At 36.3% G+C, this 20,105-nt stretch overlaps 1 protein-coding gene across 2 annotated transcripts in view; it reads left to right on the top strand.

Moving 5' to 3' along the window:
- Positions 1–13,316: 13,316 nt before the first annotated feature.
- The window catches only part of GRTP1 (growth hormone regulated TBC protein 1), a 1,073,346-nt gene continuing 1,066,557 nt past the window's right edge, over positions 13,317–20,105 (top strand). The window contains exon 1 of one of the 2 annotated variants that reach the window (XM_044071212.1): positions 13,317–14,158. In XM_044071212.1, the coding sequence (XP_043927147.1) occupies positions 14,076–14,158 (83 nt within the window). In that variant the 5' untranslated portion in view covers positions 13,317–14,075. The remainder of the gene's footprint in view (positions 14,159–20,105) is intronic. The other variant, XM_044071211.1, reaches the window with a different exon arrangement.

Here is a 20,105-nt window from a genome sequence, read left to right as displayed (position 1 = left end):
CTGGTGAAGTCTTTCTTTCTCAAACGGTAAACTATTTCTTTATCAAACATTTGTAACAGAAAACTTGCAAGATGTAAAGCTTTGCAGAACTGATGGTGGATGATGTTAACAGGTGTTTGGGACTTGAATAGTTGATGGCACTGTTTTGGTCTTCTGTGGTGATGGGCATGTATTACGGCTGAAAAGATGTGGACTGCTACATTTTTATGTCAGTACATGGTTTGCATAATTCCAGCTTTCATTCTTCTGGGCCTTTATCCTTGTCTTCTTGTATGCATAGCTTCAAAACGCACTAATTCACATTTCAGCACTACTGGTAATATTTTAACATCGGGATGCACGGTATTATGAAAACATGGCATGCTGCCCGTAAAGTGCATACGTAAACCGCAACATTAATTTCCACATTTTTAATGATAACCCTGCTTAAAACAACATTCACTGTGAAAGAAAACACAGTAATTCACATTATTACTTCATTACTGTTTATATTTGAACATCGGGAAGCAACTGGTATTACCGTGAAAATCTGGTTGCGATAATACACAAGTGCCATATTTTTGAACAGATGAAAAATCAGCAATAAAACATGAACAAATGAGAATAAAAGTCAATAATGAACACTTGAGAAGACTGAAGCTAATACTGAAAACTGCCTTGGTATCTAGGAAGAAAGCCCAAGCAATAAACCAGTTTGCTCTTCCTGTTTTTAACTTACAGTTGTGGGGTGATTGACTGGCCCAAAAAAGTACTGAATCATTTGGACTGGAAAACAAGAAAAAATTCTTCATACATGTCAAATAATATATAAAAATCAGTGTATACCAAGATTATATCTTCCACGCTCTGAAGAAAGTATGGGCATCCTAGAAATTGATTACATGTATAGATCTACAATTGTGGGACTGCATACATATCTGCTAATCCCACCAGATCCAAACATAGTGAATGTTTTAAAGCATGGGGATAGGAAGTCTAAGATGACCTACTTGCTTAGTTTAGCAGAACAATTTCAGTGTGAAGTGGGAATGGAAATCAAATCAGAAGAATACAAAAATTAGACAGCAATTGATTGTGACAAAAAATAAAAGAAAGAAGATAAGGAAAGGATTATAAAAGAAGGAAAGAAAATTGTAAATCCACAATATTGTGGCAAGTACAGAGATCTCCTAGAACAACCACGTTGACCGAGATCTGATGCAGGAATGTTTAGGAAAAGTGATTGAAACCAAAAGATGAAAGGCTAATAATGGTGGCCCAGGATAGTGGATTCCATATACATTGGTTTACAAAGTCCATTAAATATGTGGGAGAAACAGACAAGTGCAGGTTCTATAAAACAGAACTAGAAACAGTCGCACAACGTGTTGCTAGATGTGATACACTCATGGCAGAGGGCCTGTATACTGAAAGGCATAATAATGTGGCAAGTCTTTTTCTTTCGGGATTGTGCAAACACTACGATATAGACGTAGCTGAGAAGCATTGGAAACATGAACTACAAAGCATTATACAGAATGATGAAGGTTATATCACATGGGATCACCCATTACCAACAGTTCAAAAGCAGATGCAAGAAAACCATATAAATTCATCCATGAAAAAAAAAGACAAAATTAGCATTGATCACTGAAACTGTTGCACCCACTGATTACAGTGTTTTGTATACAGAGAGAGACAAAAAGTCACAAAATTCCAGGATTTGCAGGCAGAAACAAGAGCAATGTAAAAGAAAGGTACCCAGACAGCTCCAATAGAAGTAGCAGCAACAAGTCTGATTTCCGATCCATTGATCAGGGTTACATTTAAATAGTGTCAGGGATGGACTCTGCTTCATATGGATGGGGAGTCTTTTTTCAGTGCATGGGAATCCTCTGAGACACATATCTGTCTCACCAACATAACTTATTTAAATCACAAGCAAAATTTAAATCCATAGAATTAGTGGTTCTGATGATGTTTGTTTCACAGATGTGTAAAAGATCCATCAGAGCTGGATCAGAGGATGCCTTCTATGCCAGACATAGATCGCCTCTCAGCAATTTGTAGGAGACTAAGTACAGAGATGGGGGTTTAAGGCAATCCATATAGGATAATGTGTTTACACCCTATATTCTCCTGGTAAGGAACTTGTGTGGGTGTTCCAACTGATGCATATGTCTGGTCAGCTATATGTTGAAGGGGGCTTTGTAATAATTACAGAAGGAATCAGTTCTGGACACATTGTGAGTGCTACGAATAGCATTTCTGGCTACATGAAAACTTGAAACAATACTAATTTCATGAATTGAATTGTACTGTGACTCAGGAATAGGGTCCATTCTTGTCATGGTATTAGAAACCCAAAAGACATAAAGAAATTAAAATGCAAGAAACAAATTGTCAGTTTAAACAAAGACTTACAAAACATATCAGGTACATAACAAATAGGAAGTCCAAAAATTCTATCACAACCCAATCTTTAAAACGAACATGGTGATCTCTCTGCAGGTCTAAATGTTACGGTTTTAAAACAGCCAAGCTTATGTGCTAAATGTAGTCATGGCATTAAAGATTTTGCTTTACAAAGCAAGTCTGTTGGTTTTAAAATGTAGTATTTTATCATCTGGGTGGCTCAGTAATGAATGCAACTGCACATATTGTTTTTCTTTTTTATTGATTGTCTTTTACCACTTCATTATATCATTACTCTAGTTATACACCATTTTTATTGTTTATCATTAGAAGGCTAGTGCTTTGCTAAGGTTCCAGTAATTTTCTCTGATTTTAATAAAATAATAATTTACCATTTGATTGTTCATTTTTCCTTCATGTGCATTTTTATGTAATTTTATACACACACACATATATATTTATGTCTGTGTGTGTGTCTATATATATATGTGTGTGTGTGTGTGTGTGTGTGTGTGTGTGTGTGTGTGTGTATATATATATATATATATATATATATATATATATACAGATATATATATATATATATATATATATGTGTGTGTGTGTTTATATATATATACACGTGTGTATCATAAATATATATATATATAATGTATATGTGTGTGTGTGTGTGTGTGTGTGTGTGTGTACACACACACACACTATATATATATATATATATATATATATATATATATATATATATATATATACATACACACAGACATACACACACACATATCTTACTGGTGACACTCCAATAATTTTATATTTAGAATTAACATATTGGATTATCTACAATCTAATTCAGAATCTGTTGTGAATAATAATGCAAGTGAATGTTGGGCACTTGGATTCCTTTGGCACTAGTTTAAGAATGGTGCTATCATCTCCTCTTCTGTAGAAAGGTTTTCTTGGGACTACAGAGTGATAAAAAGGTACTGTATTACAAATTAGAGAATCTCATGTTAGGGAAGGTACATCTTGATATTATGACCTTTCATTGGGTCTGAGGATTTTGAAAACTCCTACTAATCCTTTTGACACCAGTGATGAGAAGGATAAAGATTTTGCTATTAAGATGATCTCTGTCTCACAGCTGTGCCCAAAAATTGATTCAAATTCTTACTGAAAGAGACGCAATACAACAGCAAAATCTCGTTGGGAAGACTGGAACAGTAAGTGTGTGGCTCCAGCAGTCGTTCGGCAGAAAAGAGATGTCCCAATTAGCCAATAACATTTAAAAAAATGTAAAAGTGCAGATTATACTTTAAAAGAAAAAAAATACAACACTCAAACAGGACTTAAATGAGAAGGTTCTCATTTTGAAAGATGACATGGTTGTGATGGATGTCAATGTTGGAAGACGGGATGCCTTACCCAGAGACTCTGATAGTTCATTCATTAGCAAGAGTAGCTCAGGAGCTAATAGTTATTTTCTTCCCTCATGCAATATTAATAAGAATGATGTTTCTATGGCCAAGATGAACATTTTAATATGTCAGAATACGATTTAACTGATGGACCATTTGCAAATTTGTTTGTATGGCCAATATGAACATTTTTAATACGCTATGGTACTACTGAGATTTGTTCCTACCTTATTGTCTCACATAACAAAATGCGATTGAATAATTTAAATTATGCAGGAAATTACATTTCATGTATCACTTTTCATGGAATGTTGTATCAAACACAGAACAAATTAATGTGATTGTGTCTTTAATTGCTGATCTGATTTGAATTTTTTTCTTGTGCTAACTCTTCACTATTACAGTTAAACTTTCTTGGAACTTAGTACAATACAAAACCAATTATATTACTAGTTTTGTTTAAGATACAATTTATAATCCATCACATTCTTAAATTTAAAGTTGATTTGTTGTACATTTTTTGAATAAAAACATTAATTTAAATTAAGACAAAATTCAGTGTCATTTCAAGTGAGCTTAGTTGAAAAATGTAGAGATTTTAAATGTACTTCAAATAATAATAGTATTTTTAACATTCTGGACATCTCCCACATTATTAGATCAGACAATAAGGCACTTGATTCTAAATTATATAGGACACATACTTCACCTTTTGCCCATCTTTAAGGTAAAAGCTTTCCTCATCTTCACCTTTTCTGGGTACTCCTATATGGGGAGTTACTATGGGCCAAAAGGGCCTGTAGCCAATGCCTGGATTATCTAAAGGAGGCATATACATTTTTGAAATGTTGCTTAGGTGGTTAATTGCAATGAATTCCCATTATAATGCTACTATGTGTTCAGTGAAGCTGCCTCGCATTCAAAACCATAGAGTGAAGATAACAGTATTAATATTTGTCAGGTTAAGAATGCTGCCAGCAGAGGCACTGGTGCCCCTACTGACATGTTCTTTATTACACAACACAATGCCGCGGTGGTACGGCGGTAGCGTTGTTACCTCGCAGCAAGAGGTTCTCCCATTCGATTCTCGGCGTGGCTTGGGAGTGCCTTCTGTGTGGATTCTGCATGTTCTCCCCGCGGTTGGGTAGCGTTCAAAAGACATGCGTGCGTAAATGGGCGTGCCTTCATTGAAGGTTGGGCGTCGAGCTGTCACCTCGGCGTTTCATAAAAATCTACTGCCAATCATTAGCGGACTGGAGTTCCGCTGTGGCGGCCCCTTACCGGGAAAAAGCCGAAAGACAAACAACAACAATGTACTCTTGTGCCACAGAGTTACTAATGTGACAAGGGCATGTGGTACGTTGTTCAAGGACTATTTTTCACAATAAACTGAAGTCTAGTCCTAAGTTTTCATACAGTAAGTGTCATAGTGTTGCACATTTTACAGATCATCACCATTTTCTGAAACCTGACATGGGGCTTTCCTCTATGATGGTTGCTTAGTGAGCTCCTATGTGACTTAAAGTTTTGGCTATATCAACTGAAAACATTTTGATTTTTATAAATGTTTTTCCTATACTTCTGTGGGGTAATTTATGCCTTGATCTGTCCATGTAACTTGTTTTATGTAGGGTAAACAAAGTACCAGTTTAAACAAAGACTTGAAAAACACATCAATGACATAAAACAGGAGGATTTAAAATTTTGTTGCACCCTCCCCCACTTTTTTGTTTTTTGGAAAAACATGGTGGCTTTTAAAGATATCTAAAAGCTGCAGTCGGAATAGTCAAGAATACATGCTAGATGCAGTCATAATTTTAAAAGATTTGCTGCTTTACAAAATGACTTTATAGATTTGAAGAAATGGTACCTTTTCCCGGCCAAGGGGAGGTGACTTAACAAATGTAACTGGTTATATTTAATGACTGGTCTTTCTTTTTTGATGAATGCATTTCATTGTTTCATTATGTAATTATTCTGTTTATATGCTACTTTTCACTGATCGTTTATTCCTAAGAAAGCTGTTGTTTTCCCAAGGTGCCAGAAGTTTTACTGATTTCAACAAAACGTCTGTGTGCCATTTCTTCATGTGCATTTTAAGTCATTTTACTTATAATTTTCATTCCATATAGCTAATCTGAACACCAGAGACACTCCTTTAATCCTAAGCTTTTCTGAGCAACATTTATCTTTGAACTACATGCAAATTACGGCTGTAGCTCCTGAAAGCTCCATTTCTGATTAAAACAATTGTGCAACTGTCTTCATAGTATGTAGTTAACAGTGCCAACATTTCAATTCTGTTCTACTTATTGAGTATACAACATTTACATATTGCTGCAACACTTTTTCACTTTGTACAGACACTTGGAAAACAGTTATGACATCCAAAAAGTCTGCAGATACTGTTAAATGATATAGTTTTTGCAAAATTTTTATTATCAGGTGCCATGCAGTTACCAGCATTTTTTGTTTTTTATCATTTCTATTTTTCACAGTTGTAGCCTTCATTTTGTTCTGTTTCTTACAGCCTCAAATTTACATATTTGAAACTCTTCAGTCATGCTTTTCAACCAAATATTAGAAAGTTCACTCACATTTCACCCATCGATTACTTTTTCAGTGTCAAGTCAATTTTCTTCAACAGCAAATCATTTATGATTCTGCAAACAATTCTTTCTGTAATTAAAGAATGAGGCTGCCAAATTCACAGCCTTGTGCTCTGTGATTTTATTGAGTTGCAGAAGCACTCTACACCCCTTAATTTTGTTAACAAAAAAAAACCTAATAGCTTTAGATAAGACAAAATCTTCTTTGACACACTATGTTTTTAATTTAGTTTTCAAGATGGAACTCTTCTTTCTTTTTCAGTAAAGTTGAAAGTGCTAAATTCTTTAACTTCTTACTTGTTGTGACATAAAAGAACATTGCACACTGTGTGGGCTTATCCACAACTGCACTCATAGTGACATGCAGTGTAAAAATTAAGTCCACAGCTTCTAGTTTTCTGAGAGGATTCCATAATGCTTTAAAGCTACTGGTAGCAGATCACATCACACACAAACACACATACAGTTCTAGCTGTCTTAAAGACATGCACACTGTGTTTTAAGTATCACTTATATATGACTGCTTCACGGCCATTGTTTTCCCTTCTCTTTTTCTCTGTCCTCTATATGGTGCTTCTATTTTTGTTTCTTATATTTTTCATCACACTGATATGGTAGAGTCACCACAGAACTACTGATAATAAAATAAATCTATTGGAATTTCCATGGTATCAGTGTAAGACTAAAGCAAGGGTTATGCTGTATTAATCTCCTGGGTGAGTTGCACTTTGTGAGCCAATGACTAGCTAAATTAGAAGATACTGACCAGTGGGGTAAAATAAAATAATACAAAACAGAGATACTATATTAAACGTAACTTTTTTGTTTCTCTAGGTTGACCTGTGAGCTGATCTTTGAAGTGACATAACTTAGGAAACAGTGTCACTTTTAATACGGAAGTAATGTCATGTGTCATTTCAGAGGTCAAACAGGCAAATGGAATACACAGAAACAGAAAGAACTGGAAAAGTATATCAACAAAACTGAAGGTGAGCAAGTGAAAGCATGACAATTAATTAACTGTTGCTTCCTTTGCTGCAGGAAAAAAGCAGTGGATGTGTGTCTATGCATGCACTATAATCAGTGTGTTGGAATTCAAATTTAACATTAATGTTAAATCTGCAGTTCATCAACTAGAGAAACTGCCAGGAAACTACACACACACACACACACACACACACATATATATATATATATATATATATATATATATATATGTATATACACATATACATATACTCTTACACATACATACATACATACTATCTATATAAACTACAAGAAAATCACAGCCAAGCTAGAGTTTTCACTGTGTGATGCTTTAAACATCCTGTAATGGAAGCCCATGGGATAAATGCAAATGACCCCCAAAGGACATCAAAAGTTTCAACTACATGGCTTCTAAATGCCCATGATTTTTGTACTTTTTAAGTCTTTACGAGTTACATTCAGGCTAGAAGAGGTAATACTACTAGCTGTGGACATCACTGTGTTGGCCTTTTTATTGACCTCATAAGCAAACATAAATGGATAGTTTAGCTATACTTTAGAAACACAGGGTCTATAAACACAACTAATGCCCATAAAGACTAAGGTGTCTGCAAAATATCACAACAAACATCCAAACCAAAGGGTAAAAAAGTCACATAAACAATTCAGTCAAAACTTCAAGAAAAAAAACAGCTAAGCTAGAGTTTCACTGTGTGATACCTTAAAACTCCAGTAATGGAGGTCCATGGGATATATGCAAATGGCCCCTTAAGGACATCAACTGTTTCAGCTACATGGCTTATCAATGGTCATGACTTTTTTGCCAATAAAATGATGTATCACTTACCACAGGGTAAATCTGTTAAAGCACATTTTATACAGTGTGGTGAGGATGGGACAACAGACAAAAACAATTATAATATTAATGTTAATTTGAGACATGGCTTGGATAATTTGGATGATTTGGGTGAATTAGATTCATTAAACGGAGATGTTACTGCTTTTTAGACAGGTCACCAGTAAGAATATGTAGACTCATTGCCAATCAAAATTATGACAGATAAAACCAGAAGAAGGAATATTTTCGCCCATACAACCAGAAGAACTATTACAAGGTGAAATGGAGGTATTAAATACTTTTGGGGATTCTTGTGCATACACACAGGTGAAGTGTTTTTCTGAGGAAAGGTTGGACATTGAGTCACTTGGACATTTAGATTGTATTATTTTCAATGTTATTGATGTGGTGATATCAGATGTACATAAATCTTTGTTTCAGAAGGGTTTTACTTTTCTTCCTGCTCATAAAGTGAGTGTTTTAGCTACATTGTACTAGTTAAAACTTTTTGTAAGAAAATTAAATGTGTCTTCTATGTTTATTCGTAATAATAAGCAAGCAGTTTTAAATAGGAGAAGTTTATTCAACCCCCTTTTACCTTCACATTTAAACATGTTTGAATGTGATATTGGCTATTACTGGATACAAAATGTTCTAAGTATGTCCTAATTTGACTAAGGATGAACAAAAGTTATTAATGTAATCAACAAGGGACATATCTATATGGTTTATGAAAGACGATAAAGGAGTGAGGGTTGTGTTGATGTATTCTGTAGATTATAACAGCTCTATATTCAATATGTTAAGAACTGATGCCTTATGTGTAGTAGCATCTAACAACAAAGCTGAGATTGCATATCAAAAATTGATCTGTAGAATAACTCTTTATGAAAGGTAGAATACTTATGCAATGTTTTGAATTTTTTAATAGCTAAATTTCTAATTTTCCATATATGCGTGGCATTCTCAAAATGCACAAAAAAGACCAGACATTAAGATTTAGGGCTATTATTTCCATTAGGGACAGTATGGTAGAACTGAAACTTTTACTGTATTTATTGATAAAAAATTGAAAGGGATAATGGATATAATTCTTACAATTTTAAAGGATCAGTGACAGTTTTTGAATCATTTAAAAGATGGAGAGATTAATAAGGATACTCTTTTAGTTATAACATTAAACATTTATACATAGTAATTCCCCAAGATATAGGCCTTAACTGGTTCAGGAATATCCTTTTACAACTGAAAGTTATTTTTCCAATAGATATTGATTTAATATGCGAGTTTGTGGAAAATGTTTTAGATAATAATTATTTTATTTCTGAAGGGGAATTTTAGAAGCAATGTTCTATTGTTGTGATGGGTGTAGCAGCAACACTCATCATTGTTGTTGTGATGGGTGCAGCAGCCACACCCATCATTGCTGTTTTAGTCTTGTTTTTGGGAAAAGACATGTGCAGACTTCTCACTTGTTTAAATGGGTAGATTTATATTTATGTTACCTGGATGCCATTTTGTATTAATCTTTAAGAGTGCAGACGGAAAGAATTTTAACTCCACCTATTTATAAGAAAAGATATAGTATATAATTCATGTGTATATTTTCAGAGTACCCGTCCAAAGTGAATGAAACATAAGATAGTTAAATGACAATTTCTATGGTTAGCCAAGATGGTATCAGGAAGAAGTATTTTTTTAAGGATATAGATGTGCTGAAACAAATGTTTGAAGACATGGCATATCCCAAAAATTTTATTGATGAAATCTATAGAGAAATTGTGAGTAATAGACAAGATAAATTTGCCCTTATTTTGAGAAAAATCATTGGGTAATAATAATAAACGATAAGGTTTTAGACAGGAATACATATATATTTAATAGTGCCATGTGTTTCAGGCTTTCCCTGAATAACAGGAACATACAATATATTACTAAACACCATTGGCATTTTTTCCCTTCATGACAGATGTTTGGGAGGGCTTAAGGGAGAACTCTGTATTTGTATATAAAAAATATTTTAATTTGAAAGATATTTGGGAAGGGGATTGGAAGAAGACTTCATAACAAAAATTATACTGGAAATTGTTTTGTGGAGCAGATGAATTTCCAGGGTTAAATGAAAATATTCCTCTTAATGTGTTGAAGTTGAAGCTCAGTTGAATTAACTGAGTGGTTGCGAGTGGTTAATTTTAAGTCATGTGACTTTACGGAATATGTTTTAAATGCTTTGGGGCGGGTTGATCTTGTATTCTGATGAGATGTTTATAGTATACAAGACAAAAGTGCTTAATATTTGTATAATAAGTTTCATGTGGACAATTTTATTCTCAAATTTTATTTTGTTTTTAGTGTTTGCCTTTTCACAAGGTTGGATGACAATTCATTTTTGCTTTTTCTTACTTAATCCATCCAGCAATAACTAACCCGGGGTTTAAACCTCTGGGATAATTCTCACTGTTGTAATTAAACAGAGCATTATAGACTCTCCATTATCAAAATACTGTTTAATTATACAACAACAATTAACATTTTAGAAAACTAACCTATGATCATATAAGCAGTAAAATAGAGCTGTGGTAAACATTTTACCATGGGCAAGAAGAAAAAATATATATCAATGCGCTCACTTAACACACACCAGAGAATACAGTGTGCAGCTGCCATACAATGTATGGCCTCCATCTCTACTTGCAGTTTAGTGGTGAAAGAAATAAAACATATTTATTTCTTGTGTGTTGATATTCATCCTCAAATTGAAATGTAATACAGTTAAAAATAAAATGATTTTATGTTTAAAAAAATGCCTGTCCTGCACATTAACACTATATATTTTTTGTTCTGAATCCATCGTTAAAGTGTCAGAAACTGCGCACAAATTATGTAATATGCAGATGTTGCCATTTTGACTGACGTGTGTGTGCAGTCTTAAACCCATCCAGCTAACTTGCACCAATTCTGACAGACAAAAATGTCAAGGTACATGCTTAAGGAAATGACATTATTTAGAAAAGGAAACATTTCTAATTTTTTTCCAGTTGCCTTCTTTACCCATTTCAGATTGGGAGGAAAACAGATGCTTATCCTGTCAATGAGTGGTTGTAAGGCAAATGGGTGGTACAGTGGCTCACTGGACAGCATCGTCAACTCATAGCAAGAGGTTCCCTGTTTTGGTTCTAGGTTAGGGTGCCTTCTGTGCGGTGTCCGCATGTCCTCCCTGTGTTTGCATGGGTTTACTCTGGGTGCTCCAGTTTCCTTCAGCATTTGAAAGACATGCAATAAGAAGACTGGACACTCTACATTGGCCATAGTTGTAGGTGTGTATTATGGAAGAACAACCGCAGAAGGGCTAACCACCTGGTGGTACAAACCTTGGTTCTAGATGACTGTCACTGTTGAAGTGTCACTGCGATCCCATGTGCAAAACGGGGAAAAAGGGGTTGTGGATGGATGAAATGGTTGCAAGGCAGGGAAACCAATTCCAGACAGGATGCACACAGACATCTGCATGCACAGACACATACTCACACACTACATGTATACCTACAGGCAATTTGGATGATTATCAATTCACCTACAACATGTGAATAGGGTGTCTGAGGAAACCAAGGTGCCCGACAAAAGCCCATATGGACACAGGTTAAGATATGCACAGGCCACAAGGAAGACATCCCTATCAAGAACCAAACTGGAGAAATAAGTGCTTTTGAGTCAGGAGCACTGTTCCACTTTGCTGCCCTTTTTAATGCTACAGCATAAATCACAATACACCGTGGAAGGGTCATATGTAATTATTATCTTTACCAACATTGCAGAGTGTCTACTTTGGTCCAAAGGACTGCCCTTCCTCGCCTCAACACCAAACAATATCCCAGTATGGGTAAAATATGAATTATTCACCCATGACATGGTGCCCAACATTAATTTCTACATTCACTTCCAGAAAAGCTTTCTATAATGGTGTTCTGTTTAAAAAATACTAATTTTGTCTATGTAACAGCCTCATATTACTGCTATGTTTACTGTTCAGTATCTGCAGCCTTTATGTAAACCATACATCTCCATCTCTTAGTGCAAGAAATCTGGACAAAGCCAGACTAAATGGGGAAACAAAGGTCAAAAACAGGGACATATTTTAAATATTGTTCTTATAAACTTAGACGTCAGAATTAACAGCTACCTTTTAACATTTTCTGAAGGATATGAAGTCTGAAACTCAAATGCAAGTCGTTACTTAGTGACTTCAGTCCTCAGATCATCCCAGTGATTTGCCAGGCAAAACACACATTTTATGAGGAACAGACCAATATGAGGCAAACATCGGGGCATTCTGCCAAAATCTGGACAGATGAGAGCTACTCATTCATGTTGTTTTAAAAAGCAATAAAAAGTAAAAAAAAAAAAAAAAATCATTCAGAGACATATGACTGCTCCTTAGTTTATTTATTCTGACCTTTTCTCTTTTGGAGTCCTATGATCGAATGTTGTGTTCAGCAGCCTGAAAGCAAAATTGTATTTGGTGCGAACACCTAATACTTTATAAAGCAAAGATGTCAATGACTTATCGCTAATTCATCTCAAGGGAAAAAACTAAATGACTACGTGGAGTTTTTTAATTCAGTTATTCATTTTTCCCTGTTATTAATCTCCATCTTTGTTTTTCTCTCTGTGACAGACAGTGCTGAAGTTTGCACTTATTGTACTACTTACCTCCTCAAAAAAGTCGTTAAATACCACCATTCTTTATCGCATGACGTACAGTACTTTTCGTGTTATTAAATACCCTCCCTCCCCTTAAAGCATTCACCTCTTAAAAGATTAACAAATCCACGCATAAGGTAACAGTAACACTAAGGAATCCCTACCTGTCACAAACATAAAGAGAAAAAACAACGCAGTTCTAGAAATAAAAGGCAATACAAAAGAATTAGGCGATTAAATCTCTTTTAGAAATCCTGGGTAACCATGCCACCCCATTCTCAAAATAGCTTCTTCCTGCACCGAACACTCCGCCCCACCTTCCCTGGGAATGCTAATGCCAGGCGCTGAACGTGACCGATTCGTTGCCAGCGAGATCCAACCCCGCCTTTTTCTGGAAAAGATTGACAACTATGAGAGGCACCTAGTAAGCGACTTTCGGAAGGTGGAAAGAAACTGGAGTAGGGTGGGGGAGGGAGGTATTAAAAAAAGAGAGAAAAGAGATACGGTGAGAGTAATACACTTTGTTTTGAAGAAAGCGAATGGAAGCAGAGTAATTTGCACCTGTGTATATGTTGTATTTACTTAGAGATATAATGGAATAATAGCGCAGCCGCAATCCCTCTCCTTTTCGAAGTTGCAAGGTGACAACCGCTTTTGGGAAATACTGGAGGTACTAGCAAAGTACGAAGTGGAATTAAGTGCATATTCACTATACTACTGTCGATGTATCTTGTTCCCAACTAGGAAAAGCATGGTTTCGTCTTTACACCACGGATGTTTGCCACTCTGCCCTGTACAGAGTACCCTGTCAGTATAGCTAACGCATTGCCGCCGACAACTGGCAGCAGACGTGTTACTTTCTTACTGTGGAAAGTAGTCGAGCTCCGAGTTGAACTTTGGAGTAGGTTTCCGAGGTGCGGGCACCTCCATCATAACGGCGGCAAACTTGGGATCAGGGCTTTTTGACGGGATAGTTTTAAATTGGGATGGTATCCTGTACGGCAGAAACTGCTGCAGCTTATTGAGTGGCAGCCGAGTTAATTCCCAAATACTACTTCAGACTGTTTTGGTTGTGTCATTTTCTCCGCTTGGATGGTAGTACGTATGCACACACACATACTAGAAGAGTAAATGTCAATGGCTACTGAGAACGGCGCTGGCAACACACGGTTGCAACTGGACACTGCTACAACAGCTGAATCCAGGATTGGCAGGTGCGGTTCTGGTGTCCATTCAGTCAGTTATGTAATGTATACGTTTATAGTTTTGCGCTGGCATGTTTAGTGTTATGATTTAGTTCTTAATAATGAAGGTATGCCCAGTGACACAGTTCCAAAGCTTCACTCTTTGTGCAGCCCAAGTTTTGCTCTTTAGCTAGTAGCCTAGTTTTCTTTATTATCTTCGTAGACAGTGAAGCAAATGTTTACATGCCGTCAAGGGTTTAGACATGCCGCAGGATGTTTTTTTTTTTTGCCAGGGGTAGTATGTCTACTGGGGAGCGCCTTAGCATCAATTAATATAAAGGATTAAGATGTTTACTTCACAGAGAAAAGGCAAGGGGTTTAATTCTCACCTGTGGTCATCATACTCTTATTTTTAGCTAGACATGTACTAGTCTGCATTCTGATTGCCTAATATGTACCAATAACCACATTCTGTAAGTGCAGAAGACCATCACGTGTACAAAATGATTGGCAAACTTAAAGTAAAAAAATAGTAATTACTGTAGAGAAGTTAAGGTGCTTACCTCACTGACAAAATGTACAGTGTTTAATTCTCACCTTTAGCCGCACTCCTTTTTTTAATTAGGCATGTAATGGAGTGATTGCCTAGTATTTACCTATGAACCTGTAATCAAGTACTCTTGTTGCATTATTGCAAAGACCATGGCATGTAGTAAACAAATGTCAAACTCTATGTAAATTATTACCGTGGAGAAATAATGTTTCTGTTTACTGGAATACATTTTTGTCTAAATCAGTGCTTGTAGTGTGTCTCAGCATTGCTAGTAAAAGGAGATAAGCAATTACTATCCCCAGCAGACCATATAAAAACATTCTGTGATGCCCTGCAGAGCCTTGAGATAAAGACTGACCCAGCACCTCTGTAATGTCTGATACCATTGTTTTAGGGTTTCTGGTCATCCACATCTCCTTATGTCATGCTAGGACTTGGCATAAGGGCTACAATAAAAGTTATATGGACAGAAAAAAATGATTACTAAGTTTGGCCATGAAAGCACCATTCTGTTTTGAATAACACTTGTACCTATATTGCTAACATTTGGGGATGGGGCTGTTTAACCTCTATGAGCTCTTCACATTCAGTAGTGCTATTTTGCAGTTTGAGAGTGGTACAAACAGTAGATATGCTCTATTAAAATAACTTTTGAAATGTCTTCATTTTCCCCCACTCAAAGGCTTGGCAGCACTGCATTTATCGTCCTTTATTGCACACATATTTCACCTAAAAGGTGAGAGGTCAGTACCTGATATTCAGGGTTGTTATACTGAAGGAGTAAGGGGGAGATACTTTTTGTTGCAACTACTTTATATATCCAGTCTGGAGCAATGTTTGTAGTGGTCCAGGGGCAGGATAGGTGCAAGTGTTCCTTCATGCAGTTCCTCCCACAACATGGTTTGTTATTCCATTCCTTCATGCAGTTCCTCCCACAACATGGTTTGTTATTCCATTTTACTTTTTTCAAAGTGGCTATCAGGCAAGCGTTCCCCAACCACCATTCGGCACTGTGCTTTAATGTCTCAACTTCCCTGAAGAAGACAAAATGGTGACCTACCACTCATTAATCATTCTTTCTCCTGTCCAGACGTCTGGCATCTAGGTTGGTATCCAAATTCAGGCAATCAAAGGAGGAGAATGCTCAGATTCTATGGCCTTGTGCCTTCAGGCTGGTTATTGCATTTTAATAATTTTCTCTCTCTATCTCTGTGGCTAACCCCTTGACAATTCTTTAAGACGCTCTTATATTTTTTACCTTACTTTTACTTAATGATTAAGGGGTTTATCTCCATGGCAGAAGTTACAGGGTTTGATTCTCACCTTTGGTAACTATCTTGTTTAAATTATTTACCTCACAGAGAAAATATACATGGTTTGACTCTCACCTTTGAGGGAAATTGGCTGGGCTTAAAGTGGCCCACAGAGGCAACTGTCTTAGTCTAAAGGTAAACTTGGTATGTTTGTACAAGGAAGTGATTAAATTTCCAGATCATAAGGAAAAAATACACATTGAAAGCCCATTAGTTTTGATCTACCTAGAAAGTATAATAAAGTGTAGTTTGAGCAAAAGAAACTAAAAGTTGGAAAAGGAATAACACCTTTTGAAAACTGCTGCAGTACGTGAAGAGAATAGCAGATGATCCCACAGAAGGAGAAACCTAGCTAAAATGTAGACGTCCACTGAGAAGCAAGTCAGCACCATCTGGTAAATATGAGATGTGTAATTCAAGGCCACTAGCCATTTTATTTGTAAATGGGAATATTTAGTTTGATGCACAAGTCTTCACTTTCAGTTTGATGAATAAGACTCCCTCTGTTAGTTTTCTGGCTTTATTCAATGTTCTAACTAATAATAATAGAGAAATCAGAACAATTATGACTTCAAGTAATCCCCAAACCGTGATGAAGAGACTGCAGGGTTGAATGGATGATTCCATTTCCTTCTAATATAGCAGTTATTTCCTGAGAGATAAGCAAAGTAGCTGAAAAGTTAGCTTAGAAGAGGAGAACCATTGCTGTAACAAGCAGAAAAGAGCTATCGATATCATTTGATACTTCTCCCTCATTGCTTTCAAAAACACTTTCTGACTAGAAGTACAGGAGGGAGGGTTTACAGGAGAACCCCCCCCCCATTCTCCAGTTCAGTAAAGGACCATCCTTTGGGGTTTCTTTGTGATCATAGGGTACTTTTCAGATGAAACATGAATTCTAAAACTAGTTTCATCAACTCCTTTTCTTTTTCAAGTCTGATCTTGGAGCAGTGGGGTAAGAAAGTTTCTCCTTACTCTCAAAGTTGTGTGATCTGAATTACAATAGTTAGGGATGGAGGGGTATTGGAAATGTGTGAGGCCTTGCTTTTTTTTCTCTCTCATCCTATGACATTGTCAGAAAATGAGCTAAACCTTTTGAGGAGAAAGGAAAAAAAGCTTGACCATATGAATGAAAATGCCTATGAGAAATATTAACGTTTTCCGGCATTGTCTTATACATATTCTTTGTCATTCTGTAAAGTTGGTATGAAGAAGTTCCCTCCTGTCTGTGTAGGCTCAATACTACTGTATTATTTCAGAATATTGAAGGACAGTATGGTACAGACAGGGCTTGAACAATGCAAAAAACATTGCTACTGCTAACATTTCCTTTAGATTTATGTGCAGGTTGGCTGGAGATAAAGACCAGAAGCTGAGCACCTTTGTAGATGCCATATGTGCTGTCCTCCTGAAGTTTGAACTATCCCTCATAAGAGTCTGGGATTGACAGAAAACAGAGCGTCTTCCCTCTTCATCTTTTGTACTGGTCCTTCCTACCATTTAGTGGGGAATGCGAATTATATGGACTGTTTTTACAAGGAGTGAGCTGCCTGGTTCCATAGACTTCTTGGGTCGTGGTGAAACTTTGTCATAATGTTTATATGTTGTAGCATCAGAACACTTCAGGACTTATGATCCTGCAAAGAAGAGGAACTCCTTTCCATCACAGTAGTCCTGCCTGCTACCAGCTTGAAAAGTATCTGCATGTGACAAATTCTGTCTAAGGACAGAAAAGTCGTCACTGAAATTGTGACAGAAATAGTTTTGTTGAGAGGGTGCAAACTCTATTTTTGTCTCGCCAATAATAAGACTTGGGTTAGGCTTAAAAAGACACTTGGGGTCATTGCCTAATAATTACCTATGAAAGGGAATAAGTTCTCCAAGGAGATATGTTCCTTTGAAAATCCATTTAACAGCCATCCAGAAAAGATTACATGTAAATGCCCCTTATCTTAACAGTTTCTATGGCCAGGGTGAGCACTTGGATTAAAATCATAATACCCATCTGTTAATCAGATAGGCCCACTGGACATGCAGTCCCTTTTCATTCAGGGGTGACACAAGAGCGGTTTCTGGTTAAGTACCTCGCTCAAAGTCACATAGTAGGAACATGAGGGCTGAGGGAATCAAATCATGTACCTGTGATGGTTTAAAGTCTCAGAAACGTTTGATATAATCACATGTATGTGATTCTACAAAATATCAAACACATCAAAGAGCAAATGTTAGAGCAAATCTAAAGTAATTGAATAGTACTTAAAACAAGAATTTTATTTTTGGCAGGAGGGCAAGCCCCCCCACCATCCCCCCCACATCTTACTAATTATACATATACCATCTCCACGGTCACACAACAGCTGCATAAAGGCAAATTCCCTGACCCTACTGCAAATTGATGTCTTGTATAAAGCAGCCGTCAAGCTGATGAACAAGGAAAGAGTGCTCAGTTTTCTGAGCGTTCAGTCTTAACTGTACCACACACACACACACACACACACACACACCCACATCTCTCTCTCTTTATATATGTAATCTGCATTTGTGTGTATATGTATATATACTATCTTTACACATATCAGGCTGCATCTTGCCAGCTAATAGAGACTGCAGCTCATATTGTTTATTTATTCTCTGATACTGATATTATCCCATTTAAGATCACTGGGAAGTGGGAACCTCTCCTAACATTAAATGAACCACAGCTGAGGTGCAGATGAGCCTTTGTATTCTGAACGGAGAGTTTAACCTAACACAGTTCATTATATGTTTCAGATGTGTTGCAGTTTCCTGTATACTAATCTAACCTCAGTGGTCCACACTGCAGACAGCAGTGATGGGGGTCTGCTCAGCTGTCCCAGAGGGAGTTATGTAAGCTGCTATGTGTCAGTGTCACATGTCAGACAGACTGGTTGTAATGTTCAACTACATCAGCCATTGGGGCATGGACTGCGTAACACCCTGAGGGTGCTTGTGGACAGGAAGGAGCTTTCACTCCAGCCCAGGTATTACAAACAATAATGCATCTGCTGCTTGCTGGAGGAGGAGGAGAAATGATATGACTGGGATAAAATTCCTCTGTAAATTCTGAGGAAGATGCTGCAAAAGGGACCCTCTCCAATTCCTTTTTGGCCATTTGATAGTGCAGTTATATATGTTGTTAAAATATACCTCAGTTGACATCATGGTAATGTATCCTCTGGATTTATTCACCAAAGTCTTATTTTGTTTATCTTTTATTGCTGTATCCTCATAATCCCCCCCCCCCCCCATAGCACATCACCTATTCATATCATTTTTTTGGAATAATATAGATCTATAAAATCAGTATGCAAGTTTTGAAGCTCCTATAATCTCCAGTATAAATTTAACAATGACAAAGTGGGATTTATGAGGCCCAATCCTTGATCTTTTTTTATACGATATATTACTTTTCTTTTAATAGAGTTTAATCTTGAACTCCATAAACTTGCAAAATATAACTATAAAACTTATTTTTCTTTACAAACTGGAAAGAGATTATCATTTCCTGCGTATCCCAGTCTGCTTAAAATTACTGAATTTAACAAATACACTTTTAATGAAAAAAGAATAACTTGAAAGTTTTCAATACAAATATGATTTTCTTTATATTTTCTAGAGTACTATCCCACTGCAGCTTTTCCTTCTTTGGCAGTCTAATCCTTATACCTAGAACAGTAATATCTTCTAACACAAAATCAGTAGCTTGCATAAGTTCTTATTCACCTCACACTTGGAATTTTGTTGTATTCAGTGATAATTCTGTATCTTGTAATGATTTCTCTAAAATCGGTAATATTTTTTTTCATGCAATTTGTATTTTTACTGTCTCGGTTAAATAATCTGTACAAGATAAGCATAATAAGAAATTACTGTCAAGAATTTCCATTTTGCTACAGTAAATTTGGATTTGCATTCCACAATCTTAGCATCAATAATTAAACTAAACAGAGCTCAAGTTAATGGACAGTGTTGCTTCATCTCTCTTTGTAATATCTATATTCTCACTTGACCATCCACCCTATTTGTGCACTTACAGGTATCCATGATTCCATTCTTGATTAACACTAATGTTATAACTGTCGAATTCATA

The sequence above is a fragment of the Protopterus annectens genome, chromosome 5.part0 (genome assembly GCF_019279795.1).
Source record: "Protopterus annectens isolate FY-2018-M chromosome 5.part0, PAN1.0, whole genome shotgun sequence".
Classification (NCBI taxonomy): Eukaryota; Metazoa; Chordata; order Ceratodontiformes; family Protopteridae; genus Protopterus; species Protopterus annectens.
This window is presented reverse-complemented; position numbering and strand designations above follow the sequence as displayed.